The sequence below is a fragment of the Daktulosphaira vitifoliae genome, unplaced genomic scaffold (assembly GCF_025091365.1).
Source record: "Daktulosphaira vitifoliae isolate Bord-2020 unplaced genomic scaffold, ASM2509136v1 Scaffold_1, whole genome shotgun sequence".
In the NCBI taxonomy this organism is placed as follows: domain Eukaryota; kingdom Metazoa; phylum Arthropoda; class Insecta; order Hemiptera; family Phylloxeridae; genus Daktulosphaira; species Daktulosphaira vitifoliae.
Genome location: NW_026099572.1, coordinates 40,735,555 through 40,757,544, shown reverse-complemented (window position 1 = coordinate 40,757,544; position 21,990 = coordinate 40,735,555). Strand labels below are relative to the sequence as shown.

Here is a 21,990-nt window from a genome sequence, read left to right as displayed (position 1 = left end):
AAAAAAAGACATCCCTTCAAAAATACTGCCTAGTTGCACCTCAAATTAAGATATCAAAATATTATATTATTAGCCTTACAAAAAAATTTAAAACAATCAATTAGTTTAATAATTACAATATTTTATTTTGCATACATACACGCCACTATGGCTCATAATTATTTATTCTAGTAATACAATGAAGATTTATTGAACTTACAAATACAACTTCTAACATCACAGACAAATTGCACTAAAGAAAGTTATTCTTAGTACTTATTTACACATTATTTTTAAAGATAATTAAAGTAAATTTTTATACACTAAAGATCAAAATTTGAAGAAATTATAATTATAATGTATTATAAAATATACATACGTTTCATGATCATCAGAATAAAATCATTATTTTTCAAAAAATATTGGTTAATTTTTTGTTTAAAACATGCATAAAGAAAATTTAAAGATTCTATATTGCTTAAAAGAGGAAAAATTTAAGGTCAGCCAGAAAAACAAAACCATTGCTTAGATAAACTATAAAACCTCATTTTTTTAAACAATAAAAGATAAAGAAAGAAAATGAGACTTGGAGAAGGACTTATATTTATAAGGAATAACAATTTTTTTTTTAAATCATTTTTAATTTTAATACATTTTTTTGTTTTTTTTCTTATGATATACTTCAGCAGTTAAGTTCGACCACCAACCTGAAACTTTTCTATGTCTTCAACACTGAGCATGTTTACATTTTGAGTCATAGCTGGCATATTTGGTAAACGTCCTGCACGAGCTTGAGCTAATAATTCAGGAGAAAACCAACGAGCAAGTTGATTACTTACAGGTGACTGAACACGGCCAATTTGATTCTTGTCACTGGGGCCATAATTCATGCCTAAATAGTACAAGACAAACTATGTGATATAATATGAATTCAAATTCTATAACCTGTAGCTTAAGTTACCATAACTTTTAATAATAATAATAATAAAAAAAAATAATTTCATAAGCTTGTTTTGAGTATTTAATTATAATGTCAAGCTTAGACTCAAAAGATAGTAGTATAATTTTGTTTCTAGACTTAAAAACTTTTTAAACAAATATTAACCAATGTCTAAGCTATAATAGCTCATCTGATAACAAAAATGTAGAATAAATACAATTTAATAAATGAAATACAAATAAAGTTTATTATTATTTTTTTATCAATATTATTAAATAAGGCATCATTTCATTAATACATCATCTCCAAAATTTAGCTAAAATTATGTTTCAATGCAATTTTACTTCAAAATAAAATTTTCAGAAAATTATTTTTTTTTTGGCAGAATTTATTAAAAAATCTTTAGGTTTTTTCTTTTCACTTCTTGAATTTTCAATGTTATTGCACTTTAATTTTCAAATGTTATTAGTTAAGTTTATCAATTCATTAAAACAAATATGTTGGAAAAAATTTGTCCATAAAAAAAATGTTAACATGATCAAAGAAAGTTTCTTTGAAAACCTCATGAAAAAGTTATTTATGCATTACATAAGAAATAAATGACATAAATAACTGTATATAAAATTGCCAAATACCTTAATATATACACATTAATATTGTGATTTTAAGATTTAGAAAAGTAAATATGGAGGTAGTGTCACTCTATTTTTACCATAATGCACAGATAGGAATTCTTCAATGTTGCACACCCTTCTGGTCTACAGCTAAAAATATATGAACTCAAAAAGTAATATTACAAAACTAGTTATCGACCAGTCAAAATTTTATTTAATCCATTTGTCAATTGATGGTAAAAAATGTTATAGGTTCCCATTTAAAACCTTTCAAAAAATGTCAACTTTATTTTTTTAAATGGTATATGTAACTCGCTTATATAATAGGAAATTATTTATTTAAAAAAATTAAAGATGCTAATAATTTTTAAACCAATATTTCAGAAGTTATTAACATTATATTTAGATGAGAGGAGGAGTGCGGCAGATAAATGTTTTTTGATAAATATATAAAACCAGTGTCTCACCTCCAGCCTATATTTTAAAATTTTAATAACTTCTGTAATAATGAGTTAAAAGCTGTTATCTAAAATTAATTTTCTTTATTAAATCATTTTGTATATTATAGCTAGAGTTAAATATGTAAGTTGCCATTAAAAAATATAAAGATGACACATTTATAAGATATAAGGAATGGACTAATAAATTACTTAATAATTGATAAATCAAGAAATATATGAAAATAAAGAAAAACAAAAATAATTTTCTTAACATATTTATTTTAAGAGAAACCAAGTGGCTAACTTTAAATGAATCACTATATAAATATATTTTTGGAGAAGAATAGCTTTGAAAATATGGGTGTTGGGTTCTTTTTTAAATTTATAACAGTTTTTATAAAAGAATTTTTATTCATTCACAAATTTATTAATTCAACTTACGTCCATTGAGATTATTAGACTGTTGTTGTTGTACTCCATGCTGATACCTAGGATAGTTACCACTCAATATTTGTTGAATAGTTGTGTTGACTGGTCTTTGCTGTTGTTGCTGTTGCATAAATTGTTGTTGTTGAATTTGTTGTTGTAAAGTATTAATTTGATGTTGTAAAGCATGATGTGTAGCTAATTAAAATATAGTAATATTATTTGATTACTGATAAGTTGAATAAATAATAAAAATTTACCAGCTCTGTCATCTGAAATATGATGTTTATCTATAAGTGTTTCTGAAGTAGAAGTCATTTTACGTAATACTGATGTTGGTGTTAAGCCAATTCGTGGTTGAGGTTGCTGTTGCAATTGAGATGGTGAATTATTTAAATCTATAGAAACTTCTCCATTATATGGCGTGTTATGAACCTATTTATTTTTTTAAATATTTTTATTAAAAAATGAAACATAAATGTTATTTTTTAAATATAATATACAATGTGTCCTAGCTTAACCTGGCAAATCTATAACTTTTGATCCTTTGAATATTTTTTATTACTTTCTTTTTTAAAATCTTGTTATAGTATAGAACTATAATAAAATATATCTAACACCTTTTTATAAAAATTTTTTTTTATTATTATTACCAGAAATGTGCAAAAAAAAATTCAGAAGGCATTTTATAGAGTACATATTAAGAAAAAATTTGATCTTTCTTAATGCAAAATCTTTTCTTAAATCTTTTTTAATGTACTGTAATAATATTTTTTGAGCATTTAATTTTTTTTGTTTATAAAGATATCAAAAGTTGATCTAATTTTATCAATGAAGGGTATAAGTATCACAATCTACATATACTAAATAATGGTCATATGAATGAGATTTTTTAATGTAATAAAATAGAGACTAATAAATTATTATTACATTTATAAAAAATTAGGTTTGATAATTAAAACTGTTAAAATAGTAACAACATAATTAGTTATATTGTTTAATTATTGCTAAATTTTCAACTTAAAAAGAGTTAAAAATTGTTTTCGTTAATAATATTCTGAGAATATTGCGATAGTCAGTAGGAGTAGTATGAAGGGTGGTTAGGAGTATGAAGGAATTTTGTTATGATTTTTACTCTAGTTGTACCATTGGAAGAATATAAATAAACTTCTGTATTTTTTTTTTTCAATAGTCTTTATTAAAATATAATTAGCTCAACAATTATAAGCGAAAGTAAAAAGTATAATAGTCATAGTACTATGTTATAACGGTACAACAAATGCAGCAATAATTGTTAGTATTATATTAGTACATTATTTAAAAAAATTTTTACTTTAGTCTTCTCAGTTTAAAATTTTCTAATAGTAAGTTTTGCTTTCAAACTTAAAAAACATAATTCATATTTTAGTAATTTATTTGGTAGTAATTTGTTTAAATATTTTTCTAAGATTTCTAAAAAGAATTTTGAGTAATTTGAAATAACTATAATTTAAATACTTACACTTTCCATTCGTTTGTTGTTCTGATCAAGTAATTGTCTTTTTAACATCTGGCTTTGGTACAATGCAGCTTGTTGCTGGTAAGCTAATTCTTGTTGATTAACCATTCTCTGGGAATCTTTAAGAATAATTGATAAAAATATACATAATTATTTTGTTATTATAAAATTTAATAAAACATACTATTGGAATGTTGAAATAATTTCATTAAGCAAATCAGTGTTTCACGATAACGTAAATTGTTAGGATTTGTTTTTTTCCATTGATCAACCAAATGATGTAACATTACTTCACCTCGTTTAATTCCTGTAATGAAAAATAAACAAAAAATGTTACAGGTAAAAAAAATCTTCAATACTTCATTAAATTTACAATGTCATAGAATATATTTTTTTAATATAATGACAATATTTAATTCAATGCTAACCTAATAACATCTCTTGAGCTTCACGGTTATGCAATACATCTTTTGATGGTGTATAGAAATTAACCATATTTTGAAGTTCAGCAGGTAGCTTATAAGTTTGTTGCTGGGCAGTTAAAGCTTTAGCAAGGATGTTTTCCTGTTGTTTTTGTATCTAAAATGTTTAATTTTTAAAAATTTATTTATTTAAAATTAAATAAATTCTTTGGTCAATGTTAAAAAATAAAATAAAATAGCTGTCACAAAAATGAATGGACATATATATATATATATAAAAGTTTAGTTAATATCACCAAATTTATAATTTACATGTTTATTATTTATTTATTTAACATTAATAAGCAATTTACAATATAGTACAATACATAAATACTTACAAGGGGAGGTCACGATGATGAGGTCACCGATTTTCATAAAATTTATATAAATTTAATCTATATTAAATACAAAATAAGAGGTATTTTGAATTTTTTGCCAATGCTCCCTAATATAAATATTATATTTCCTTTAAGATTATATTTGGATATATAAAGTAAAATCAGAACATTTTTTTATATTCATATTTAATGTATTTTTAAATTTATACTAAGGAGCCATAACTAATTAATAACCCAATATAGTGATCATTTTGAGCAGGATAAATTTGAAAATAAAATTTCTGAATTATTGCAACAAGTAAATTATTTTGAATATAAAAATATGAAGGATTATTTGGATATGGATTATAAAAATATGTTTTTTTAAATATTTTATTATAATTAGTCATTATGATATTAAATAGTAGTTTTCCACATTTTTTCAACAAAACTACCGACTGAAAAATTCTAGTGACATTTTTAAAATCAGCGTAAAAAAAAAGGGCTTAGAATCTTATAGTTTTATTAATGCTACAAAATAAATGTCGACCCATGTAAATATTGATATAATTAAATTTAATCAAATTTATTACAGGCCATTCAGTATGACAAACCTTCAATATAAAATACTTAATAGTTCAATATTTAGTGGGATGCGCTATGTAGCAAATTAAAAATTTTCCAGTAATCAACATAGGTGCAACTACAATAATTTGCAATGCAATACGATAATATGCAAATTTGGGGGTGCTAAATTAATTCCTTTCTTATATTTTTAACAACAATATATATATACAATCTTCTACATTTTGAGAGAGCTAAGCCTCTACCAAGCATAGTTTAAATTTTTGCTCCTCTTAGAAAATATTGCAAAATAAGAAATTAATTCAATACATAAAATCAGATTAATTAGAACCTGTTGTGCTTCCATTAGTTTCATGACTAACTCATTGGGAACTTGCATATTAGACTGTTGAGAACGGTAGCTATTGGAAGAGCTAAATTGACCTGAAAAATTCAAATTAATTTATATAAATTGACTTTATAACATATAAAACAAACAAAAAAAAAATAGATATTACCAGAAGAAGTTTGTCCTTGATTTATTATATAGTTCTGAGGTGTTTGAGCATTATTTAGCATCTAAAATTGTATTTAAATTACCAGTTATAAGTAAAATTTAAATTAAAATACTGCATAACCAAATTTTTAAACATTTTGCAAAGCAAAAAAAAGTTATAAAAACTTAAGGACAATCACATCTATTATTATTATTATTATTATAAAAGAAAAAACATTAAATCACATTTAAGTGAAGAAATAGAACTAGCAAAAAAAAAAAAAATACTGTAATACTAGGTGTAATTGCAAAAATTAATTAATTAAAAGTAAGTAATTTAAAAATGTAGAAATTAGGAAAGTATCAATATTAAAGCCTTGTTACTAAAAATTATTTTTAATTTTTTGACTACTCCAACATACATGGTAAATCTAATTGAAATATTAAAAATGTAGAAAAGCTCATTAATGTTCTAACAATAGAAAATGAGCAATTTTTTACTAGGAATGTTGTTAAATTATAATTAAATATTGATAAATATTAAAAAAAAAAAACTTAAATTACTAATTTAATGATTATTGTAAAAAATAATACAAATTTTTTAAAATATTAGGAAAAATGTTTGTTTAATAAAATTTACCTGCATAATAGAATAATTTTGAGAACTATTAGAAAGACGTCCATCATTATTTTCATGCTCATTTTGAATCACCTTTTAATAAAATACCAAAATAAATATAAATTTTAGAACAATACTTTATATTTAGTTTAACTAATTAATGTTTCTTGAAGTGAAAACTTCTTTTGAGAGGCTTTGGATTTCATGGGAGTAAACAGTGAAATGAGTTAGCGACACTGACAATTGTAATCCAGTTTATCTGTATACATACATTCTATATGTATATCTATACATGTAAATGCATGCTTTGTATCATATTTTAGTTATCATAAGCCAATAATAACAATTATTAATAATGATAACAATGATGAAAATAATTCAACTGCCAAAGAAGAGTAATATTTCATAAAAAGAAATTAATTATGCTTATTTATCATACATAGATTCAATTGAGTCTGCCATTTTTAGTTTATCTAAACCAATTTTTTTTTTTTATTTATTTATTAAAAGTTTTTACTTCTATCTACCATCTCAAGATGGTAATTAGAATTGTTTTTTTTTTAATGGAAAGAAACTACATAACGAAATATATACCTTAGCATTTTGTAGTTTTTTTAAATTGATTTCATCACTAAATTGACTATTGTTATGTTGAGGTAAACTCCCATTTTGTTGACTGCCAGACATACGTAACCTAGACTCAATTTCTTCAAGACTATGGACTTTACCACTAGTTTCTATATGATAAATTTAGATTATTGTGAATATTTATGCTATTTAATTATACATAGATTATGTATTTTCTTAAGATCAAATAAAAATTAAGAAATATATTGTTTTTCCTATAATATTTGTATTATATCTTTGCAGTTGGATATCATGCACATAAAATATTACTTAATATTATTACTAATAAGGCAAACATGAACAACCACAACAATGATAATTTATTAATGTCACCGTTAGAAAAAATAAAATGTTTGTCAATTTCTTATAATTAATCATAAGCAATTGTTTTAAATTTCATAATTAAACCTAGTGATTAGGAAATTCCCAAGGAAGTTATTTTCAGTATGTTCTAAAGTTATCTACTATATGATAAAAAACTATGAAATAAATGGGAAATTGCCTACATTTAGTAGGCCGCAGATATCATAGAAATCAATATTTTAATCCAATAGTAACTTTTGTTAGTATATTATATATCAAACAAAATCCAAAAAATCACTAAATTATTCAAAGACACAAAAAAATGAAAAAAAAAAAAAAAAAGAAAGTATTTTAAAGGAATAAATAAGAACTAAGAACTTACCTAAAACACGCATGGTAGCTTTAGAATCATTTACTTGGGTCACATTAGCTTTGATAACATCCATAATAGCTGGTGGTAATTTGTTGTTTTCACTCGATGAAATAGAATCATAAGCATTAGTCATGTTTTTAGACTCCTTTATTTTATTTTGGTTTTTAACCATTCCGAGAAGCAATGAAGATAATTGTCGAGGGTCTTCTTCAGTATTGGATTCTAAAAGAATTATATTGATTCATAAATATACAATAATATATATTTAATGGAAAAATAGAATAAAAATAATTTGTACTATTATTCCCAGAATTCAGCATTTCAGTAGATGCAGATGAAGCTCGGCTGCTTTCATGAGTAGTTGTGAACCATTGACGAAATCGTGATCCAGCTGCACTGCTATCACTTTCTCCTTCAACATGCATCATTTCATTTAAGTAATCTGGTTTCAAAAAATCATCTATATTGAAGTCATTCATAAAATTATCGTTAGTTTTATGTTCAGCATCATATGCTTGAATGAATTCATTTCCAGATATTGATTCTAAATCTTTTATAGTTTGATCATCTGATTCTCCCTATTAATATTTCAAACGTTATATAAAACTGATTAGTATAAATATACTTTACAGTTACATTAAGTTTATCAGATGTTGACTTCTTTTTTTTATCCTCCTCTTTGTCTTTTTTTGTTTTTTTCAACTTATCATTTGTTCCTTTGGTAGTTGTTGCTAATTCAATGTTAGAATCCACAGAATTTTTCTTAGATCTAGCAGCTGAAAAGAATTAAAAAAGAAGTTGTATCAAACAGGAATGAATTAATAAAAAATACATACCCGTTTTAGATTTTTTTTGTTTTTTAGATTTGTCTGTAGGAAGATCTTCAAAACCTCTTAATTCTATAGTGTCATGTTGTGAAGTTGGACCATCTTTAAATAAATAATTTATGGATAAACTTAAGATTTTTATTAAAATAAAGATTATAATTTAATTTTCATCATTAAATGTTATTGTTTTTAGTATAAAAATCTATAAAATTAGTACAACAAAATCAAGTATCTATTGCAATGTATTCTGAGCTAAATAGGCTGCCTATTAAATAAAAAATTATGAGCATCTGTGTCGAAAATGTTTAACACATTGATGAACAAAATCATATATTACTGTTATAGCAATAATATTAAAATTTGACTATTCTAAAAATATTCTAAAAATGTCATTACTGATATAGCAGTAATATTTTCAATGATTTCTTATGAAGGAGGAAGTTGTTCTGACTCCACGCATTTCATAAAACCAGTGTTTGTAAAATAGTATGTCATTAACTGTTCATCAACGCATTAATAAGATTTTTTGTAGCTATTTATAATATTTAAAAGTAAAAAATATGAAACTAATTCATCTATTCTGAAATCTAAACAAAAATACATACAGAGTGCATTTTACCACTTCCCCAATTATTTTTATTCTTTGTTTACCAATTGGAATTTTGGAAATAAATTGAATCTTAAAAATACCTCTTTATCTATTCTCTCCTTGATCAGATTATTAAAAAAAAATTACGGGGTGGTCTGTATATTAAGTTTTGACTTTGTCCAAATGTGTTGTATTATTATTTTCGACTTCAAAAGTGTAAATACATATTCTATGGTAAACCACTAGTAGGTTAAATGTGTTTATTTAAGTCCATTGGGTATGTAATTTTTTGAAGTCTTACTGAGTAAAAGTTTACACATGTAAAAATATAATTTTGCATCTTCTAAACTTGAATTTTACCAAATAGTTTTTATACATACTTATTTACTAATCAAAAAAATTTTATGAGAAATCACATAAGTTCAACAATTTAAAAATCATATATTTCTGAGAATATAAAAGTAAAAAAATTTTCAGGCATGTTATCAATATTTCTTTTGAGTACTTTAAAGTATTCACGCATGTCTAAGTAGAGGAAGTTTTTTCCCTCTGTAAAATTTTATCCTTTGGACTAATGAAATCTCTTAAATGACCGATTCATTGATAATATAATTAGATTACACATAAAAAAATTTGTAATAAGGGGATTTGAACCCTTAACCCCTTCCTGACATAGCCTTAATATATGATAGATTTTATAAGTTAAAAACTTTAGGCAAAATCATAAATATAAATGAAATTTCCACAATTTCCCTGAACATTTAAAAATTTCTTGACTTTTCATGGCTCTCCCGATTTTTAGCAATCATAATTACACAAAATTCACTTATATATTGTATTTCACGAAATTTTACAAAACTAATAATCAAATTAAAATTGATAATTTTTTAAATAAACATTAAAATAAAAAATATACTCTTTAGTATTACCAGTCATCCATTCAGGTTCTTCTTGTGACCGATAAGAATCATTACGACGTTTATCAAAATTTCCAGATATTTTGTAACGATCATAATTTTTAAATCGCTCTGAATCTCCTCTATCAAATTCATAATCTTTCCTACGAGGTTCTCTATAAATACATCAAATATATAGAGCATAATAATTGAAGTAAAATAAAATAAATATTTTTAATATTATTTTAAATTTAAATAATATTAGCCACAAGTGATCAATATTTATTAAAGGAATTAATAATATTATTTAATCTTACAATGAATTATGAGATGAAGAATCACGGAAAGTTCCTTTGGAAAATGTATAATTATTTGCCATGCCATTATCTTGTTGACGATAACCAGACTCCCAAGAATCTCTACTCATCAACCTACCACTACCTATTCGACGTGATTCACGAACAGGTTCCCTAACAACATTAATATTAAAAAATACAATGATGACTTAGTAAAGTAAATTTTACCTTTCAACATATTGTTTTGCAGATGTGTTCAAAGGACTATTTGAACGTTTTGATGCATTGGCATTAACAGTAACAAAACACCCCGAATTAAAACTACGTCTTTGTGGACTTAAAACAATATCTTGATCCTTTTTTAAGCGGTCTTTAGCATCCTGTGATTTTTTCTAAAACATTAAAATAAATTTTACAATTTTTAAAATTATTTCCAAGCGATTTTAGGATAATAAACAGTTAATAATTTATTTGAAAAATAAATATATTTAACTAAAGTCATTCAAATATACAAAACAAATTAAATTATGGTAAATTACCAACTCAATTAAATATAATGTCACTGATTTTTGGTTTTATTTTTCTTAACAAATTGGACTAAATAAGAGTACTGAAATGATTGCTAACATGTATTTATTTTTAGTATAATTTATGTACCTATAAGGTAAAAGTCAACAGCAGCTAAAATAAATTAATATTAGAGTTGTTTGGCAATTAGTATTTTCTGCCATATGCAAGTCATACTTAGATTCAAGAATAAAACTACTTTGTCATTTGAATGAAATTTCTTTATATTAGTAAAAAATAAGTTTAAATAAAGTTAAATTAAAAATTTATGAAATTGACCTCTAATTTAGTTTCACCATTTTCTGTTGGTTGATTTTGCCATGGAGTTAAATCAAATGCAACTGTTTTGGTGTTATTTATTGATTTATTACTGGTTGTAGGCTTATTTCCCCTAAAAATATAGATTGACATTACAGAAAATTATTTTACAACTTTTTAAATGTTTATCTATATTGACAAAATATAAACATACTTTTTTGTTTTAGAATTTTCTAAATCCAATTCAGGAAAATTGTCTAAAAATTTTGGGCGCACTTTAGAACTACTTAAATTTTGTAACTCCAACAATGCTTTTTTAGTGTATCTTTTCTCTGGTTTAAATCTGACAACTTTTACCTTTTCTTCGCCAGAAGTTCCATTTTCGGATTCATTCATATTTATTCCTGCAAGTTGGCAAAATATAATCATTTTGGGATATTTATTTAATAATAAATATATCAAATACTTAAATTATTATTAAAATGCAAATTATTAAGAAGGTATAATAATAAAATCATATTAAATATACAGACCTAACACATTTTTGAGATTAATCGTACAAAAGTTATTATTATTCAATGATCTTTCTGGAATATTTTCTTTGTAATGGTGTGGCATTGTTTTTAAAACTTTATTTAACATAGAACTTTGAATACCAGAATGCCTTTTTCGACTTTTATTTATTTTACTATCCATGTCAATAATTGTAAATATATAAATATTACTCACTCACAAAATAAAATTAAGTCATACTAGTATGAATTGGAAACATTCAATAATAAAGTTAGATGTAAAAATACTCGAGTTGAACAATAACTTTTTCTATCATAAAATTCAATTGGAATTTCTTAAAATGTATTTCTAATAATAAACAACTATTGGACATTATTCTCCCCACCTAACAGATAAAATTTTATCTTAACAACACATAAGCACCTTAATAGTACATGACATTAGTAATATATGCACCAACAAAAATTTGAAAGATTATAATGTAATTAAATATATTTATCAATAATTAAAAACAATTATAAAGTCAAATAAACTTTTTAACAAACTATCATGTTTATAAATTATTTTAGATATTTTATGAAAAAAATCCTAAAACATACCAGCATTAAAAACAGTTCATAGTAATCATAGTACAGTAAAAACTTAAAACTGACATGTATGGAATTAAAAGTTCAATGAAGAACATATTTAGGAATTGTCATAAATATTTTAAATATCTCATGTATCATATCTCTGTCCAAGTGTGGTAAATGCCACTTATGCCATAGCTTTTGATAAAAAAATTTTACATCACTATTTAAAGATCTTTTTAAAGAAACACTATTTTTAGATATAAATCAAGCACACAAAATATAACATAGTATATAAATTAAAAACAACATAAAATTGAGGAAATAAAAATAATTAATAAAAAAAAAAAAACATTCAATTAGTACAAAAAAAATAATAATAGAAAACCATTGTTTTTTTTTTTTATTGTTAATAATAACAACAATAAAAAGTTATAATAAACAAAAAGGAAAAAGTGTATTCTAATTTGCTGTGCGCATCTACAATGGACCAACAGGTCTGAGTGCATAGGCATTATGTCCACCTCGTTAATAACTAAAACTAAAACTGCTGTGCGCATCAGACATATCATAAGAGATACATAAATAATTAAACAAGAAAAAAGAAATTTGGAAGGGGGCAGTGCATCTAGTTTAAATATTAATCAAGTATAATAACTTTGGTAAATCAATATCATTTGCTAACAGGTTTGAATAAAAAGTGCAATTAAAAGCTTTTCTAACAAGATTTTTTAGTTTCAGCGATTTAAAGACAGATGTTTAATTCATGACACAAAGTTAAGAAATCGATAGTGAATACAATCAATTATTTATGAATCTGCAGCATTGTGAGGATCTCATAAAACGGATCCATATTCAAAAATAAGACATCAAGATCAATAGACAAATTTTATTACAGAACTAAATTTAAATTCAGTTCATATTCTTTGAAGGAAACCAAGTGTTTTAAAAGCTTTGCAACAGATTTCATTAATATGAATCAAACTGACCAAATAGCATAAGTCACTATGTAGAAGATTTATATTATAGAAGGAGTTTACTGTCATAAATAACTTCATGTAATCAACAAATATAAAATGTTCAGTATACTGTACGGAAATTACAACACCATTAACAGAAAAATTTACATTTGAAAGCAGGTCCTGAGGTAGTTTTCCAAAAAGAAATAATACCTTATTTTATTACTTCTTCTTCTTCTTCCTCGCCTTAATCCTAACTACTTGGGGTTGGCCACCCTTATCCTAAACTTCCCTTTGACACAATCTCTCACATCCTCTAAGCTCACATCAGCTGTCCTTATATCGCATTCAATAACATATCTCAATCTTTTTTTTGGTTTTCCTCTACCTCTTTTTCCTTCAACATTCTTATTTCAAACAACGCCTTATTTTATTACAATTGTTTTTAATTAATTTAGCTGCTTTCCTACATTTCATGTTAAAACTATTTCCCTTAATGCATTTAACACCATTTTAACTATTACTTTTTTTTTTTTTAATTTTTACACCATAATTAACACTTGCTCAAATTATGTTATATTTATATGTTATAATTATGTTAGTTCATTAAAAAACTAATAAATAATTAATTTTAGTTTTTTCAACTATTCTTAATACATTGAAATATGTCAGTTTATATTTTAAATTCCATAAATAAAATATATAGTTTCATTAAATTTATAATTGACTCGTCAATTTTTTTTTAGTTTAACATTTAATTATATTATATTACAAGAATTATTATTCAATGAAAATTAAAGACTATAAAACATATTGCTTCTACAATGGAACAACAACATAAGTGGTAACATTATAATACTCAAAAATGCTTGATTAAAACTTCTAATAAATGATTAAAAATAATGACACAACAATTCTCTAGTGGATAATTATAAATTTAACAGTTATTTTATTGCTCTAATAGATAAAATAATATACTTTTATACTGATGCTCTACATGTGTCAAAAAGAAAAAAATTTTCCAATGGGAGGTTCATCTTCAATCAACACTTTATCATCTGAAAATGTCTTAAACTATCTAAAAACCAAAAAGCACACTTTCTCTAAATGCATGTTGAAAAAAAATTGGATATAACATCATTGCTCTAAATTGTTGTCATTCATTATAAGAGCATACTAAAGAAAACCGGTTTACGAAAATAATCACAGACCAACATGACACTAATGCAGTACGAGTTCAAATTCGTACTGAAGACACATTACATGTATATCAACAAAACTTTTCTGAAAATTAAGCCATTGATGTTGCCAGGTAACAAGCTATATTGTCAGTCTTATTACTTTATTTATACATCTCGTATATATTTATAATCAGGGTTTGAAAACATAAATTATTCAAGTTACATTTTATCGAATATAACCATCAGTTTTGATTATTGATATTATTTTTATACATTAAACTTTTAATTATTTAATTGAAAATTAATTATTATTATTATTTTTTTTACATGAATATTTTAAATCACTCAAGCTATTGAAATACTAAAAAAAAAATCCTTTAACAATCATAATTTAAGTATTTCTCTAATAAAATGTAATCTTTAAAAATATAACATTTTTAATCCCTATTTATAATTATTTATGTAGGCAAATGTTTATCATAAGAAAAAATTATTTCTAAGGGTAGATTTTAGGGGTAATTTCAAAAATAAAATGAGAACTATTATTTTTTGTTTACTAATATTTGGAAAATAATCTAAATAATATTTTGACAGGTCGATAGAATAGTCAATAATAGTAAAATTCTACTATTAGTTTTTGAGTTGTTATAATTTTTGGTTATAGACAAGTGGAATGCACAACATAAAAGAATTCTCATCTGAGCATTATGGTAAAAATAGAGTGTTACTAAACAATCTCCAAATCTTCGCCTATTCTAAATCTTCTAATACTAATATCTTAAAAAGCAATATACAAAACTGATTATCAGCTGGTTAACATTTTATTTAGACTATTCTCTATTAGTAAGATAATAATAACACATTTTCATTTAACTTTCTAAAGTAACCCCTAAAATTTATCCTTAAGAATAATTTTTTCTTATAATCTTCTTTTTCTTCCTTGCCTTAATCCAAACTACTTGGAGTCGGCTACGCTCAATTTTTTTTCCACAATCGGCATTGTTGTGGGCCACCCTGGAACTGCTGTTATGCATTACTTCAGGCCACCCTTACCTTAAATTTCTACTTGACACAATCTCCTACATCATCTACGCTTATATCAGTTGTCCTCATATTGCATTCAATAGCATCCCTCCATCTCTTTTTTGGTCTTCCTCTACCTCTTCTTCCTTCAATATTCATTTTGATAACTGTTCTTACAGCTTCCGATTCTTTTCTCCTCATAATAATAATTTTTTCTTATAACAAATGTGATATTTACAATGGTTTATACAAATAAATGGAGTACATTTTTTAGTTTTAAGTAAAACATTTAGTTTTAAACTGCAGTATTAAATACCAAAGATTATTTCAAATACAATTTGAATTAATAAGACTCAACAAAGCTATAAACAGCACAAATAAATTTGAAAAATGTATGCTCTATTAACCAGAGAATGAAGAAAGGATATCGCAATCTTTTAATGTTTAGTTTCAAATAAAATAAATCGTATTAAATGCATAAAGATATATTAAAACCAGCATAAATTTGGTCCAAATAAGATGTTCACATATCTATAGAACTAGATACAGTAACATTGTCATAGATGAAATCCTAGAATTTATAAATAAAGGAAGAGAATTAAATGCATCTATAGTATTTATAAAACCTATAGTATATTTTTACTAACAAAGGCATGGTTTTCATAATTGACCCTAAAATGAAATTGTACAATAGGAGCTAAATAACCAAACAATTTGATAATAGTTAAATATTAGCATAAATTATAACATTAAATGTAGTTTAGACACTGAAAAATGCATTATGCAATTTTATAATGTCAAATATAAATAAAATAAGTAGTTTATTTTATCTACTTTATATAAAATTTTATTTATACCAGCATTTTATAGGAAATATATGCAAGTATACAAATTTATCAAATAATTCATTATGTGAATGTAAACATATAAAAATTCATATGACAAAAGATAATTATATTCATTTAAATTGTACAAAAATAATATAATAGATACATATTTAATCAATTTTAGTAATAATTAAAGATGAGTGTAGAAAATTTTAAATAAACTACATTTCTTATAAAGTTCTTAAATTAACATAAAACATTATAATGTACAAGTTATTAATAATATAGTCCGACCACTTACCTTCAGCTATACCAGCGTCAAACAAAGTAGATTCAACTGAATCAGGATAATGTTTATCATTTGTAAGGTCAGACATAATAATTTTCAATAAATGAAATAATTATACAAGTACTTCTATTTAACCAGTTAAATTAAAATATGCGAAATATTCATTAACGACAGAAACTGAGAACTAAATAACAAAAAGTTCAGTTCACAAATATTATGGTTGAAAAATTCGGTTATTATATGATAACTGATCAAAATGATCACTATTGTTCGAACGTATTAGTTTTTAAAGAAATAGTAAACACATAATTATATCTTACAAAAACAATGTTTTTTAATAGACATCATTTAAAATCACTTAAAATTAATTAAGTTAATGTAACGCTGGAAATTGAAGCATAAGTCTTTATATTTGCACGATGCAAACGAGACGTTACACAAATAAAATAAGAGAAATTATGTTAACTTAAAGTATCACAATATGCAATATTTTTTTTTAGTTACAGGAAGCCCGTTTCCATGGATGGGGATAGTCGTGGTGGCAGGTGGGTTTAATATCATGGAATAAAAACATATAATATTTATTAAAAATCAGAATTCCTTATCTTTATTATATATTTTCTAATAATATAAGATAAACTTAATCTTTTATGATAGTAGCAATTATAACAATAATTATTATAAGTATTATAAAAATAATTATGTCAATTATTCAATTTTAAACCGCGTATATAGTAATTAACTATGTTTTAATAATTATTTTTTAAACAAATTGTGCCAAGTTTTTTAACTAATGAAATAAAAGGAAAATGGATGTAAATGAATTTTATTTTGAATCTGATTTTTATTTACTTAAAAATAACAAGGATTACCAGAATTTATTGAAATCGCTTGCAATTCTTGAAGTTCAACGTTCAGTTATTATACAAAATATTGAAAATATTGTCAAGCTCAAAGATGATATATCCAATAACCCACTTGGTATATTTAAAAAAATTGTAAAACGGAAAGATGTGAAAGGAATAAATCTGCTCAAGGTAGAAGAGGTACCATTCATTAATTGGTCTAATTATTATACTAATGAAGAAAATGAACAATCAAAACAACAAATACATGACATTAACTTGCGGTATAAAAATTTATCTAGGAAGATGGAATCTCAAAATAATGTTATGAATGAAGTAGAAAAACCTGAGACATTTAACAAACCTTGGACAGTAGAAGAACAGTTGCGTCTTGAAGAACTTTTAGTTGAGTACCCTCCAGAAAGAAATGAAAGTAATCGTTATAGGAAAATTGCTGAAGCATTGGGAACAAGAAATTTACGACAAGTATGTAGTAGAGTCCAAAAATATAACATAAAAATGAAAAAAGTTGGACAAATTAAAAGCATTAACTCAAATTCAAAAAATTTAAATAAGAAAACTGTTTTTTTAAGTCATAAAAATATTGGAGCGTTATTGAAACCAACTACATTTATACCATCAACTACTTTATCTGATGATGTTGATGTCTATAATATTAATCAAAATAATATAACTTTACACGAAAAAACAGAAATTAACAAACAAACTAAGTTATACATATTAAAGCATATTTTAAATGATAAACAGTCTAATACAAAAGATCTTGTTATTCATAAAAATATTAAATGCAGTGTGTGCCAATTAAGTCCAATTCTAGGAATTAGGTGGAATTGTGTTGATTGTCCAGCTATTGGAAGGAAATCTGATTTCTGTAATGATTGTATTGTAGATATTTTAAGAAATATTGTCAAAGAAAATATCCATCCATTGGACCATACTGTTATACCTATAAAACAAATCAAAGAAGATGAAGACAATATAGATAGTTTGGTTGATCCAAGTTATGTTCCATTAGTTTTTCAAACGCAAAATTATCTCGATCCAAATTTTATGGTACAGAATTGATGTCTTTGAAATGGTTTCTATCATTTTGTATGTGTAAAATTTAATTTTTAATGTAAAATAATTATTAAATACATGTTTATTATATAAATTTTATAAAACTTTGTTTAAACTAAAATTTGTATTTCAAAAAAGATACTAAGATTAATTATAAAGGCGGGTTCCCACGATTGGTGTACTTGTAAAGTACACCAAAAATTGTATACTTGCCAAGTCGTCCTATTATCAACATATAGAGTTCCCATGATTAGTAAACTTGACAAGTACGCCAGTACTTGTACATTTGTACAAGTAATAAACAAAGTGTACTATTCCTTCAACTGAATCAAATTCTAAATAATTGTATTGGGAGGTGAGATCGAAAAAATATTTACATATTTAGTCATTTACCAGTCGGATGAAGCGACTATAAGTTACAAGACAATTTTTAGTAAAGCCGATTTTTCACTACTTATGTATTTGCCAAAATATACGACATTTGACAAGAAGTGAGAATGGTGTATTTGTATTCACTGAATTCAAGTACTGAATACTATTCAGTATACACAATTTGCCCTTTATTAGTCAGTTGTTTTTTTTTTGTCACAAATCAAATGTTTTTAATTAGGTATATTCAAGTAAGGAAAACATCTTTGCCATAAACTGATAATTTCCGACCATCTGATACCATAACCATAACCGATTTTGATGAGACATTTAATAAAAAATAAAACTTAAAAACTCCGACATTGTGGATAGTCAAACAATTTTTTTTTTATTAATATACATATATTTATTTGAATATTTACTAAGATATAATAATAAAATAGTCAAAATGTAAGTTTTTTTTGACAGTGTTAATGTTGCTTTTGTTCCAAGATAATCCTCATTTGAATGACTTTCAACTTTGTCGAAATTTAATCGATATTGATTGGAGGATAGTATCGAATTGGAACCTCGAAAGTCCCGGAGACAATTTTCCTTATTGACTACTGAGACAATTTCCTTAATAGTCTAACAAGAAAAAAAAATCTCAAATTTAATGCGGGCCTCTTAAGCCCGCAATAAATTTAGAACTGCGAATAATTTTGCCATTATTTTTATGCCGTTATCTTAGCGCGTATCCTATAATTATTCTATAAATTCAAAATGATTTTTTTTATCGAGTTGAGTACTGTTGATGTACGCATATTCTTAAAAAATAAAAATTAATTTTTAAAATAAAATTGTGTATGCAATATATTTTTAATTTATTTATCATATAAACAGGACCTATTATCAGATTTTCGGAACAATTACTACTTAATCCAAAATCGGAGCATTATCAGTTCGTGGCAAAGATGTTTTGCCATTATTCTCTACATCTGTGTTTATGAACAATATTTTTTTTATCTTACTTTTTTGTTATCATGTTAACTTCGAGTAATTCTTTTTATGTGTATCACCTTCAATTAAAAGAGAAACGTTTTTATTTATAAACAATTTATTAACTATAAAATTAAAGTATATCTTAGCCTTTTTAATATAAGTCATTGATTATTACTTCGTTATTGTTCAATTGAATGTATATCAAAAAATATGGCGAATCTTAAGGAACAGATTGTTTTACCAGAAGAAGAATACCTTGAAGTAAGAGCCTTACATTTCTAGCTTACATTGAATACACTACATGGCTATTTATCAAAAAAAAATAAGGGACCCATTTTTTTAAATATTGGTTTTTATAATAATTAACAGGCTCTAGTTTAATACAATTTTATAGTAACAAAATATCTTCACTATTCTGTAAAAAATAACTAAAAGATAGTTTTATGTTTTGTAACAATGAATTAAGGTAAATTCATACCATAAATATATTAAAAAATAATGTATGTAACTTAACTATTTAGGTAATCATCAAAATTTATATAGCATACACAAAATTGAAATAAAGTATACTTTAAGAGTGGTTTATTATTGAGAAATTATACAGTTTGATAACATTTGTACATAGATTACTTATGTGATTTTTTTTTTATTTCATTCATTTAATTATTTTAAGAATCACTATTTACAACAAAAAATGATCTAAAATAAAATAGTTTTATTCTTTATTACACCTTAAATTTTTTTTAGTGCTTTCGTAAAAATTTTTTTTTAGTCTCTTTAACTTGAATTTTCCATGCATTTTGTATATTTTACATTTCCATTTTTATTATTTTAGAATATTGGAAAAATTATTGAAAGAGATTTTTTCCCTGATTTGGAGAAGTGGAAGACTCAAAAAGACTACTTAGATGCTATTGAAACTAATGATACTAAAAAACTAAGGGAAATATATGAAAAGTATAGTATAAGTCAACGATTAAATTCTGAACTACCAGGTACCTCGTTATTATTATTTTTTTATTCTTAACTACCAAATTTCTTCTAAAATAATAATAATATTGAAAAATATTTGTTTGGCTTCTTTATGTAAAATTTATTTTTTAATTTTTAAGTGGTTAATTTCTTTTTATGTTCACCCTTGACCCTTTATAAAGTTGAAAATATTATTTTTTTTTTAATGTCACCATGTATATTTAACTAATTCATACAATGAAAATGATCCTACTAAGGAAATGACTGTTTGATAACTACTTCCAAACTAGTTTAGGAGTTATGAATATTTTTATGTCTAGGTCAGAGGAGTAGCATGGTAGAGTGATGCGTAATATTAAAAATAAAATAATTCACACCTCGCCACTAGTTTACATTTCAAAACATTATTTTAAATATAGCTTTTTTAGTTTAATAATTTTCTATTATATATAATTCTTAAGTATGTAAATTAACATTTAAAAAAATAAAGTTGTTACCATTATAAGGAACTAAGGATTGAAATGGACCTACACCTATACTTCCAACGCACTAACTCGCTCTTATTAAGAGTGAATATTATTATTCTTATTATTCACTATTATTCATCTAGTACTAAAAATACTCCTTGCTCAAAATCAAAGAAATAAAAAAAGGAAGGTCCATTAGGATACTATAGGATAGACTTAAGTATTTAACTACATAAAAATTGAGAAATAAATAGTACTAAACATTAAAGCTGTTTTACTACGTTATTTAAAACTGTTCTACTACGCTATGTAATTTAAAAAATTTATTAAGAAATTTATTTAAAAAAATATAATTTTTGATTTAAAAAAAAATATTTACGATATTGTTTAACAAATCGTTATAGATACTAGTCCAGATACATTTGAAACTCCTCAGCCTGCTAAAATATCATTCACTCATGTTGGTTCAACCTCTAATACTGAAGTAAAAATTAATGATTACAATAATGAAAAAAATGGTAAATTTTTTAATGTTAATTACTAAAATCTTTTAATTAATTATTTACTATAGACTATTAATTATTATACTTTTAGAGAACTTAAGCTTAGATAAGTTTTTGAGTAATACAACAAGTGAAGACAACCAAAGTTTCAACGAAATTATTAAGGAATCAGAAATTCAATTTCAAAAGAAGGTAATACCTAAAAAAAATTAATTAATGATTACTTTTTTAGCTTCGATGCGAAGCTGAGAAGGTATTGGTTTAACTAAGATGTGTTTTTTTTTTTTTTTTTTTTTTTTTTTTTCCACTTTTTCTTCGC

At 24.2% G+C, this 21,990-nt stretch overlaps 3 protein-coding genes across 4 annotated transcripts in view; 2 read left to right on the top strand and 1 right to left on the bottom strand.

The window, feature by feature from the left end:
• Nucleotides 1-100: 100 nt before the first annotated feature.
• LOC126894702 (eukaryotic translation initiation factor 4E transporter-like) lies at nucleotides 101-16,869 on the bottom strand. Of its 2 annotated transcripts, none has more exons than XM_050665896.1 (20): nucleotides 16,467-16,869; nucleotides 11,308-11,497; nucleotides 11,115-11,226; nucleotides 10,497-10,660; nucleotides 10,290-10,442; nucleotides 10,006-10,148; nucleotides 8,497-8,589; nucleotides 8,297-8,436; nucleotides 7,959-8,238; nucleotides 7,670-7,882; nucleotides 6,952-7,094; nucleotides 6,379-6,450; nucleotides 5,761-5,821; nucleotides 5,595-5,686; nucleotides 4,326-4,476; nucleotides 4,082-4,204; nucleotides 3,901-4,016; nucleotides 2,660-2,834; nucleotides 2,415-2,597; nucleotides 101-871 (listed from the first exon to the last, which is right to left on the bottom strand). In XM_050665896.1, the coding sequence occupies exons 1-20, from the start codon at nucleotides 16,540-16,542 to the stop codon at nucleotides 669-671; spliced, it is 2,883 nt and encodes a 960-aa protein (XP_050521853.1). In that variant the 5' UTR covers nucleotides 16,543-16,869; the 3' UTR covers nucleotides 101-668. The 2 variants fall into 2 exon arrangements, with proteins under 2 accessions (XP_050521853.1, XP_050521852.1); XM_050665895.1 differs by lacking the exon at nucleotides 16,467-16,869 and adding an exon at nucleotides 11,627-11,880.
• A 255-nt stretch (nucleotides 16,870-17,124) lies between these two features.
• LOC126894708 (ZZ-type zinc finger-containing protein 3) lies at nucleotides 17,125-18,502 on the top strand. The gene has a single exon (XM_050665911.1). The coding sequence runs from the start codon at nucleotides 17,264-17,266 to the stop codon at nucleotides 18,383-18,385; it is 1,122 nt and encodes a 373-aa protein (XP_050521868.1). The 5' UTR covers nucleotides 17,125-17,263; the 3' UTR covers nucleotides 18,386-18,502.
• A 1,123-nt stretch (nucleotides 18,503-19,625) lies between these two features.
• The window catches only part of LOC126894706 (splicing factor ESS-2 homolog), a 5,196-nt gene continuing 2,831 nt past the window's right edge, over nucleotides 19,626-21,990 (top strand). Inside the window, exons 1-4 of the mRNA XM_050665907.1 lie at nucleotides 19,626-19,990; nucleotides 20,565-20,724; nucleotides 21,573-21,686; nucleotides 21,763-21,863. Coding sequence (XP_050521864.1) covers nucleotides 19,940-19,990; nucleotides 20,565-20,724; nucleotides 21,573-21,686; nucleotides 21,763-21,863 — 426 coding nt within the window. The 5' untranslated portion in view covers nucleotides 19,626-19,939. The remainder of the gene's footprint in view (nucleotides 19,991-20,564; nucleotides 20,725-21,572; nucleotides 21,687-21,762; nucleotides 21,864-21,990) is intronic.

Bases quoted from the DNA above. Each gene is read 5' to 3' on its own strand.
- LOC126894708 (XM_050665911.1), top strand. From the start codon at position 17,264: ATGGATGTAAATGAATTTTATTTTGAATCTGATTTTTATTTACTTAAA.
- LOC126894702 (XM_050665895.1), bottom strand. From the start codon at position 11,789: ATGGATAGTAAAATAAATAAAAGTCGAAAAAGGCATTCTGGTATTCAA. The intron at 7,095-7,669 runs GTAAGTTCTTAG...TTTATCATATAG, and splicing joins AGCTACCATGCGTGTTTTAG to AAACTAGTGGTAAAGTCCAT. The intron at 6,451-6,951 runs GTATATATTTCG...TTTTATTAAAAG, and splicing joins AAAAACTACAAAATGCTAAG to GTGATTCAAAATGAGCATGA.